Source organism: Argopecten irradians, chromosome 4 (assembly GCF_041381155.1).
Source record: "Argopecten irradians isolate NY chromosome 4, Ai_NY, whole genome shotgun sequence".
Lineage (NCBI taxonomy): Eukaryota > Metazoa > Mollusca > Bivalvia > Pectinida > Pectinidae > Argopecten > Argopecten irradians.
In genome coordinates, this window is record NC_091137.1 from 18,131,474 (window position 1) to 18,142,952 (window position 11,479).

At 33.8% G+C, this 11,479-nt stretch overlaps 1 protein-coding gene across 1 annotated transcript; it reads right to left on the bottom strand.

The window, feature by feature from the left end:
- Nucleotides 1-636: 636 nt before the first annotated feature.
- Nucleotides 637-8,294, bottom strand: LOC138320819 (peptide methionine sulfoxide reductase MsrB-like). The gene is made up of 5 exons (XM_069264060.1): nucleotides 8,086-8,294; nucleotides 7,184-7,302; nucleotides 6,552-6,628; nucleotides 6,156-6,303; nucleotides 637-3,480 (listed from the first exon to the last, which is right to left on the bottom strand). Exons 1-5 carry the CDS (start codon nucleotides 8,213-8,215, stop codon nucleotides 3,385-3,387), a joined length of 570 nt encoding a protein of 189 aa, XP_069120161.1. The 5' UTR covers nucleotides 8,216-8,294; the 3' UTR covers nucleotides 637-3,384.
- Nucleotides 8,295-11,479: the final 3,185 nt, after the last annotated feature.

The following is an 11,479-nucleotide window of genomic DNA, read 5'->3' on the forward strand; positions in this document are numbered from 1 at the left end:
AAATTTCAAATGAAGTACAAATGCATAGATTTGTACTGTAGTACAAATGCATAGATTTGTACTGTAAATCACCAAATTATTACTCTAAAACCAAAGGTGGTAATTCTACAAAAAGAATTAGGTTTACAATGCTCAAATTAAAAAAAAGTTTCATGTGAATTCGTGTTTTTAATGTTTCAGAGTTGAAAAGCTTTTAGCATTGAATCAAAAGCATTTACCAGGTATATTAACTTTCAATGTTTAATTTTATCACGGAAATCTGACAATACACATGAATGTGAATTCAGTAAATATGATATACAAACATTTCAACCTGGCCTTCTAATATCTTTTTAAGTGATTAAATTCTTGCAAAAAAATATTGTTGCCAACTGAAATCAGAGCATACTTTCAGCTAGGCTGCATTTACATACAAAACAAAAAGTTAAGGCATATAAGTGCTAAATACTCCTTCAGGATTCATTCATTATTATCAAAAATTTCATCTTCCAAAAATCAATGGATTTACTTTTAAGAGAATATATAAGATTGCTTGGCTCTAGTTACATAAGAATTTTTAATAATAAATCTTTATTTGGCGGCAAGGTTTGATACAGATAAAATCACCATGAACAAAAAATAACTCGTAGTAATAAAAGCAAATCAGGATAACTTTATTTTCAATCAGTTAAAATTCAAAATTAATAAAGTACAACTGATACAAATATATATGACATATATATTTCTATCATACAGTTACAATACTTGGTATATTGTAAATCTGCAATCCTTAACAACATTGAAAATAACACAAACACTCAACAGTTTTTAAATGGTAGAATGTTTTCACAAACATTTAACATCTCTTGAGGATGCCTCCCTTTCTACATAGGGTGCAATTATTTATTATTTTTTATTTTGATAAATAAATTCGTATAATTGAATCTCCAGCAGCACCTCATGTTAACACATGTATTTTGAAGTTAACATGCTGTAGATATTTTGTTTGACGTGAACATGCCATGGTATCTACAGAAAAGATACCCAATACTCCAGCCAGAATTTTTAAATGTTGTACCCAGAACATATAGACTAGAAATGTGAGGAACAGTCCATAATCAGCGGAGATTCATAATGTAAATCACAGACCAGACTAAAGTGGATACAGCTATTGTGATAAAATCAATATAAATCATTATATGCGCCAAGCTAGAAATCTTTTACTGCATATTAATTCGCTATATTTTATAAAGTACAGGGACTTTATACTTAACTTTGACAGTCACTTAAAGTGAGAATATATAAGCAGGAACAGAGATATGAATTAAAACTACTCGTCTATATACAACTGATATTTACATATTTACAAATCTATATCACAAACAGAAAAGACTTCTTTGTTTATCTCTGTATTTTCTTTAAACTCTTAACAGCTAAACAAATATTTTCATGTTCTAACTTCTTACACAAAGCAAACTTGAAAATTTGCAACAAATGATAAATAAATATAATAATCACAGTTGAAGTTCAATCTATTTTGTAATTCAATAATATGTATCTTGCCCCCCTTCAACTATACATTTGTTGGGCTGCCTATCTTTTATATAGATTAAAAACGTTAATTACAAAATGTTCCATATCTGTTGTGTTTAGTACAAGATGTACGGTATGTATCATCCTCTTAGGTTGGGCAACATTAACTCCCATAAAAAATTGACGGTACATGCAGCATGCTTGAAACTTCAATTACATGGTACCATACTATATTTGTAATTTTTCTACGGTTACATTTTCAATTCACATTGATTAATTATATATATGCAGTATTTAGTGGAGATTTCTCACATGGAAATACAGGGCAAAACAATGACCAAATTGTATTTACCATATTGTTAGTTTTCTCACATGGAAATACAGGGTAAAACAATGACCAAATTGTATTTACCATATAGTTAGTTACGTACATATCGTTACACACCTTCCTCATAACACAAAATATCATGACATGTAAAAAATAGGAAGTATTTTTTCATTAGATAGAGGTCAACACTAACTATACACCGGTATTAATCAACCCTGTATTAGTAACTGAAAGATACCAACTTAAAATGCATTAGCTAAATTAACCCACATTTGGACTTTTCTTCTGCAAGAACTGGAACAGTCCATTGTAAAATTTCAGGAGTGAATGACTTAAAACTAAATATAAATCTTTGTGTTTTCACCTAAGTTACAATAATTAATTCAAAAACATTTAGAATTTGGTGGGGTAAGGAGGAGTTGAAATAAATGCAAAAGACACTTTCGTACCAAATGTGACCAGTGTACTTGTTAGAAGGATTGAGTGAGAGATCAGTTACCGCGGTATTGTAAAGCCCTTCGATAAACTTTTCTTTTCAAAATGTTCCAATAACCTGCAAGAAATCATTACAATTTTGTCAGGTAAACCCAATTTAACAGACAAATCAGATACCAAATTTGGCAAATCATTGGAGATCTAACTCTGGTACAAACTCCAATTAGAACAAGGGCCAACTGTAGCAAAGGGACATTACTCATGAGATCTTCTGTACATTACAGTATTTACAGGATAATGCTAAATCATTCAGATAGCATTTGAGTGAAATCCCTAAGAGTTTGTCGATGGAATAAAAGCTTATAACTAAACATTTATGAATTATATATAATGTTTACACTGAACTATACATGGGACAGATACTACCATGGTAGTAATGAGAAGCAAAGAAAAAAACATGTTCTATCATTGTGTTTGGTAGATAATGATACGCAAGGACGTTTTTATTTAAAATCATGTCTCAACTTTACATCATCTGTCACATGAAGAAATATTTATTTCTTCATTTAACAAAGCATAAATTGGAAAGTTAGTTTTAAATTATGCACACATTAAGAACACATATATATAACTTGCAACAATTTGAGGAAAACACTCGTAATAGGTTTTAGATAATGATAAGTATTTGATGTTATTAGGACATATACTATATAGCATTTAATATCAATTTGTCACTAATCAAATCTATAAAGCATCCCCTTATTTGGGTGTTTATTGGGTCAAATAAGTTTTTTACTTTTTGATGTATCAGTTCCATGGTATCAAATTAAGATGTTTTTTCCATCGATTGATTTTCCCGAATTCATATTTCTTTACTTTGGAACCTCTGCTAATGTTCATCATAACAGTTACTGCAAGGGTCTTGAGTATAAATCTCAATTACTTTGATGATAAGACTATTCTTATTCATTGTTGAACTCTGCAAACTTAGCTCATAGTTCTGAATTAGATTCCAATAAGCATATCATATTATACACAATTTGTCCCTAGATGGTGCCATTTTTAGCCTATAATCTGAGACTGTTGTCGATCAATGAGAATCTGATGTGTTAGGTCTCACGAAACCAAAGGGACCGACTGTTGATGCAGAACCGCTCTGTGTTGTTTGGTCCATCTGGGAAAACATGACCAAGGTGGGAGTCGCACTGAAAAAAAAATTATTATTGATAATTTTTCCTAGACTGGATGAACTAAAGGTAAGCTCCCTTGTTAATGAGTCATATTTTTATATTTAATGAAATGTAAAGGAAATTAATATTACCAAGGTATTGAGATGAAATTACCGTAATTTATCAACAAAGCCAACTGGTATGAAAATGTAACCTTTTATATATTGATGAGCTAACTACAATGAATCTATGCCATGAGCCTAAATTAGTATTCAACTATTGATCTGCTGTGCACCGTGCGCCTTCTATAAACTTTTCACATTTTGAACTTCTTCTCAAGTTCAACCAGTGTGATTTAGCTGAAACTTGGTTGAAATGATCTTGACATTGTTCCATACCAACTATGTGTTGTTATTTTTGGGGTTTATCTGATATCCAAGATAGCTACTAGGGCTGTAACGGGTACAAAATTTTTGCCCTGGGTACCCGGCTGTTGCAACCCGACCCATACCCGGTTACCCGTAGCTTATAAGGGTAATGTATCGGGACATTACACATCGATAATAAGATCAACAAATAACACATTTTTCTCGTTATACGAAAAAATCAACCTTTAAGAACTCTTTCATTACTAAAAATATAATAAACCGAACTGTCATGGTAATATCCAGAAGATGTAAACGATACTGATAGGGGCCCCTTTCATCGCTTCTGTTCTGATCACCGAAGCCATGTTGATTGCAATGTATGTGCGCATGACCGAAAGTACTGCCTACTTCAGGCAGAGGAAAACGATAACAAGAGGCCCAGAGGGCCTGTATCGCTCACCTGGTTTGTAATGCCAAGTAATGTTCTGGATACAGGTTCATTGTTTCTTTTTTGAAGGAATTTGAATATTTACCTCTAATTCTCCATTGGGCCCCACCCCTCCTGCCCCCACAGGGTCAGAGCCAAAATTTCTACAAGTTCTGTTTCCCTTCTCCCAAGGATGTTTGTGGCCAAATTTGGTCACAATCTATGCAGAACTCTAGAACAAGTAGAGATTTATAGGATTTAACTCTATTTCTCCTATTGGGCCCCGCCCCCAGGGGCTCAGAGCCAAAATTTATACAGGTTATGTTCCCCTTCCCCAAAGGATGTTTGTGGCCAAATTTGGTAACAATCAATGCAGAACTCTAGGACAAGTAGCAATTTAAAGGATTTACCTCAAATTCCCCTATTGGGCCCCACCTCTCCTCTCCCCTAGGGGTTAGAGCCAAAATTTATACAAGTTCTGTTCCCCTTCTTCCAAGGATGTTTGCAGCCAAATTTGGTTCCAATCCATGCAGAACTCTAAGACAAGTAGCGATTTATAGGATTTACCTCTATCTCCCCTATTTGGCCCCGTCTCTCCTGCCCCTGGGGGGGTCAGAGCCAAAATTTATACAAGTTCTGTTCCCCTTCTCCCAAGGATGTTTGTGGTCATATTTGGTCACAATTCATGTAGAACTCTAGGACAGTAGCGATTTATAGGATTTACCTCTATTTCCCTTATTGGGCCCCGCCCCTCCTGATTGGGCCCCGCCCCTCCTGCCCCCGGGTGTGTGTGGGGTGGGGTGGGGTGGGGGGGTCAGAGCCAAAATTTATACAAGTTCTGTTCCCCTTCCCCTAAGGATGTTTGTGGCCAAATTTGGTTACAATCCATGCAGAACTCTATGACTAGTAGCGATTTAAAGGAAATGTTGACGGACAGACAGACGACGGACGACGGACACCGCACCATGATATAAGCTCAACGGCCCTTTGGGCCAGGTGAGCTGAAAATGTTTTAGGAACTGCTTAATTGTTTACACAATGTGTTAATTCTTTAGTATGCACACATGTACACTTAATTGCTTACAATATCTTCATTTCAAATTAATAGTTTTCTGTTGTCCAGTCAATGTTTCTCTAGGACATAAGCATACATCGCTGTAAGCTTACGTTGTGGATTCTCGATATCGACAATCGGGCACGAGATGTTAACAGCATGTGAAATATGGTAATGTTAAATCACTGGAACACTGTTTAACTATAGAAATGTTTGTCACATGAAGGTACCTTTCAAAAATACTTTATTTATACCTATCATTCGGAAGTAGTTGCTAAAAATACAACACTGCTTTGGGGTTCGGGTACACATTTTCTGACCTGGGTATGACTAAAAACCGACTCGTAACTGTTAACCCGGGTACTCGTTACAGCCCTTATAGCTACCACAGCCACAATCTTGAATTTAAATTCTACCACTGCAATTTGGCTGAAACTTGCCTGAAGTGATCCCGATATTGTCCTGATCCAGTGCTGTATTTTTGGGGTCATTCCTAAATCCAACATGGCCATCATACACAATAATTACCGTGGTAATTTCCTATGCCACTGTTGCCAAGGTTTTTAGATGACCATTAAGGCCCTTGGTCATCTTGTTTGTTTGTAAATCTTATTTTCATCAATTGAAAGCATTTTCTCACTGCTTTGGGAATGGGGTCCATGGCTTTGAATTTGGGAAAATGTACGAAAAAAAAAGATTTAGAAAAAATAATGAAGTATGAAATTAAGCCTGACCTACCTTTTTAAAGATTACCTCTGTCCTAGCTGACCTTGATGAGTTTGACCTTTGACCTGACCTACCTTTTTACATATGACCTCTGTCCTAGCTCACCTTGATAAATTTGACCTTTGACCTGACCTACCTTTTTACAGATGACCTCTGTTCTGATCATGCTATCACTATTGTCTGGCCTCCTTAAGATATTAGAACTTCCCTCATCTCCAGGGACCTTACTGTGAGCTGCTGTAAATGAAGGCCATCCTGATCCGGAGTCGTACTTTGTTTCCGAGCTAAAAAACCATACATCAGGATAATAATATTAACATTAGTTAAAGATGCTCCACCGCTGACACTATCAAAAACAGGAACTATTTTTAACAGTTCAACTTATCAGAGAATATCTTCAACTAATATGCATCATAAACTGGAAGAAAATTTTGACATGCTAATTTTTGTTCGGTAATCTGTCCAAAACTATAATGTTGATGAATTCAATTAAGAAAATCATTCAAACGGACAGACAATTTGATAGAATTACCTGAACAATTCTGCTCCACAACAAATACAATCATACATCCCCTTCTCAAACTTGTTTACATAGGCACCAGTGAAAGGCTGAAACAGAACAAATATCAGGCTAATTGTAAAATGTTACTAAATGTGGTTTAACTTTTCTTATGATTTAATTTTAGACATTTAGCTAAATCAAAGGTCAAAATAATAGATTATGGTCTGGTCACTATGGTGACACATATATGACAGTTACACATGGTTTCACCAAAAGGGACCTTTACTGTTCTGATACTTTACAGCATAGCTTGAAAGGTCGTGATCACACAGACATAAACTACAATTTATAGCTAGTCTGTCAATGACTTAAATTACTGCCTGTATATAACATTTAATAACCATCTGCCTATAGTGTCTGGATTTTAGACTAACTGTGCAGTATTACTATAATAGCAGGACCTGTGCTTTAAATAACTTCTAAAAGGCTAAAGAAAAGACTGCATATATATGTTTTATTTTAATTTCCATATCCAAATACCTAGTAATGGCAAAAAGATTTTAGCATCAATACTGAGGGTAAAATTAGTAAATATTATGACACTTCAAAAATGTAAGATAACTAGTAGAAAGCAGCAAAAATATGCAAATAAAATATCTTACCGGTTCAGTGTTTTTTTCTCTACATACTAGGTACTGTTCTGGTGTTAGGCGTTCTTCCCAGTGTTTATTTGAATATGTGCGAGGGTCCTCTGGATCAAACTGTGCAGAAGGAGATGCCCCTTTGAATACAAAACATCAATTTTTGTTTTTAAATTACTACATAATACAAACCGATACTGTCCCACTTATTTATTTCAATCCTGATTCATTATTTAATCTATTAATCTGCTATTATCATTGCAACACCATATCTAATATTCCTTAGTTAATATGTTTGCTTACTTATTTAAATCTATCTTTACAATATTATGTGACATACTATAAGCTTATACTGTAGGTTAATGTCATATTATTCGTTTATATTGATGGCAGACTACAGAGTATCATAAAATGTTAATTTTGGATCTTCATTTTTTGTTAGATTTAATTATTAGACTTGTATGAAAAGTGTCCAAAATAATACAGATTTCTTCAACTTCGTCCCAGCAAGAACAACTTCTTATATTATGAAAAAAGTTTTGTTTCAAAATTACACGAGTTTTGTGTATTTGTAATAAAGGTTTTCTTTTATATTACGTGAATTCTACTAACAGATTGTGTATAGTATAAGATGCTATAGGCCTATACATATATATATGCATGTAGGTTCTGACAGAAATGTTTGTTTACGTGCGTGACCTAATTTCAACATGGCATCTGCCGGACCCCAGATCCCTCAAAAAATCGACATATGTCTGATAACAAAGCGACAACCACGTATATGCACATGGCATGTCACTGAAATTTAATGTAATCCATTCAATGTAAAGAAATTGGTACATATGCGATAATGTGAAAACATAACAGAGAAACATGAACTTCAACATGAATTTCTCCTTCACTGACCCTTTGCGTTCACTTACATCGGACGACCTGCTGAAACGCTGGCGAAATTGTTTTCATTGCATCAGGAGTTGTTGTTCTAGTAACAATTGCCCTTGATGTGCATACTATGCGGCATAAACTGCGCAACATTTTCACTGAGGAAGACATTTTGCATATTCCGTATGTTTTCACTTGGCCTAGACCGTTGCAAGTCGAGGAAAATTCTCAGTGTGCCGATTGATGACGTCATGGAATCTCCCCGCAGAAAATTCGCGTGCAAAAGGGGATTCCCCTCATTGCTATTTATAAATATAAGGGAGATTCCCTGATTCGATATAAATCACAATGATAAATTCACATCAATAGACCCGATCAAAATGACGATTTCAAAACCATTAAAAAAAACTTTAATATAATCTGTGACAAATTTCAATATATTTTAACACCACCAATTTTGTACGTTCACGCACGTGAGAGACCATAATAAATCATATGTGTAACGTACACATTTGTAGATCTTTGAAATTATGATCGATTGATGGATACACGTATATATATAGGCCAAACTGTAACTTAAGAGTTATGAATTGATCGATAAATTGCATGTTCATTATACATTGCAGTTTTATTTATTTATTTTTTTTTTTCAAATAGTTCCAAGATCTCTCTAACTCTGGCTGAATGAGGTTTTTTCATCTTTATTACTTTTTTTGCCAAATATAGATCTAAATTGTATAATAAGAATTTTTTAAAGCGTGATAATATAGGCAGGTTTAGCGGACTAATCTTATTATATCTCATCATATGATTAAAGTGAACAGTCGGGCAAGGACGGCTAAAGTCGGTGAAAATGGTGTGAATGTATCCAGTTTAATTTCTAATGAAATGGAAAAAAAAATCTCTCGTCAAAATTTGAAGAATGATAAATGCTGACAAGCTATTTAAGTAAAAACGACATCGTGGAATATTCCTTCGGCAATGAAGAATAAATAGATACATCATACCAGGAAGTAAGAAAGCCCGGAATTCCGGAATTTAATATGTTTTATTTGTTATACACGCCTTGAAATAAAAATATCGAAAAGAGAAATCTCCAAACTGGAAATAACGAAAAGGAGCTAAGATAGCGCTCTAACACACATCACAAGGGAAACATTACAGAAGTTTAAAAATGCTCCACCGCTGACAAATGGTATTTTTTCATTATCAAAAACAGGAGCAGACGATTTCGTATTTTTCTTCAGTTACAAAAGTTACTTACTTTACACCATTACCGCCGTTGAAAAGTTTGAGCTTCTAATTTTACTTCAAGTTAAAAATATGAAAAAACAATTAATTGCATCCCGAAAAAATTCCGTGGCACTATATCCTATATGGAATGAAGTACTGATTACGCATGACCCAAAATCAAAATAAATTATTTTATATTATTTTTTGTGTTAATTAGACTTATGTATACACTATTAAACACTAACTATTGTTCAAATGATGAATGCCATTTATGCTCTGTCGGCGGTGGAGCATCTTTAAGAAAAAAATGATTTTAGTTGAGGAGCTCTCCCAATCTAATTAAATCCGCTCCACTATGATACTCAAGTCTACATTACGCGCGTAACGATTATCGAAGTGCAGCAGAATTACGAGTCTAATTTTAATTAGATTGGGAGCTCTCCTTAACTTTTCTGTAACACATATTTCCTAATATGGAGAATTTAGTCGGAATGTGGATGAAACTGGATCCAGATATCGTTTACCGCTGTAGATAATACGCTAATACCGGGATACAAAGAAATCTTCTGGGTAGGACGTAGAAAACGTTGATTTGGTCATATGACCGCGAAAAAATAATTTATGACACATTTTTCCGTCATGACGGTGACACGGTCATTTTCGGTAATACTTGCTCGATAACATACAGTTGATAGTAGACTAAAGGTTACACTCTTGTGCACACGCAGCGCACGAGGTTTAGACTACAGGTAGACACGGAGTGCACAAGATTTAGCTACAGGTGGACACGGTGTCCAGGTACATTCAGACCTAGACAGACATGGTGATGTGCTACAGCTAGGGATCGGGGGAAGAATACATTCTTCAATTTGAAATAATACATAGTTATAATTTTTAGTGTTTAATTTTTTTCATTACAACATCTAACTATATACCATATTTTTCTTAGTAAATACATCTCTGCTGCATAAATAAAACCTTTTCACTGCAAAAGTAACAAAGATTAATTCATATTCATTAAGTAAATGTCTAATTAATTTTATATCAGTAGTTTCCATTTCATATCAAATACATTACGTTTTCAAAAGTCAATGTCTTATGGGTAGATTGCATCACATATATACCATTTACATGAAATAAACGCATTTGCACAAGTCAAAACAACTTTGAATTACAGCAAAAACCAGTCTTATTGTGCTTTTGAAACACTTTTTATTTCATAATAAGCTGTCAGTAATACAATCATATACCGGGTAAGACATAGCTTTTAAATAAAAAGATTTGATGCATATCAATCAGTTATCTAGCGCTTGTAGATCGTCACTCATTGAAATATATACACTTGTATATTATTTTTCTTTGCTAGTTTAAGTTCTAAAAGTAGTGTTCGTAAAATAGCTTAATTACGCATCCTTCATTAAAAACTGAACGTCTTTAAAAGATCATGATCACTTCAAACTATGTGACGTCTTCCACTTGTTGTAGGCTATTTGTTTTGATTCTTATGCATATATTATTCCTATATCTTTTACGTTGAGAATAGAACAAATATCCGAAGTAAGACAAATTAAAGATGATATTCATACTAGATATGTATGTGAAAATATACGGTGGATGGATGGAAATATAAATGAGATAAGACAAAATCTTATGGAAAATATGAATTCATTAGATGATTCACTTAGACCTTCATTGACAAACCCGGTTGATATTGAAAGATGTATTGAACGAATTGGTTCTATTCTACGTGATGTATGTTGACCGTTGTGTGATGTTTTTACTTGTAATTTACATAAATCGTATGAATGTCAAAGGAAGAAATCAGCATTGAAAGAAGATAAACTCTGGTTCAATGATATTTGTAAGCAAAAGTACAACGAATACAAAAGAGCCTTGTATAATTTTAATAATGAGAAAAATGACAGTAATCATAAAGCGCTTGCAGAGAAAAAGACCGCTTATAAAAAGTATGAAGTAAGACTTAAAAGAGAATATCAACGACATGAAGGTGATATGATGGAATATTTAAGAAAACATAATCCAAAACATTTTTACAAATTATTCTGCAAAACTAAATAAAAAACATCTGATAAACTTTCAATTGATGATTTCTTCCTCCACTTCAAGAATCTCGCGAGCCAATGTAACCTAAATGGGGATCAATGTACCAACAATACTAATGATTTTATTGATAACAATTTG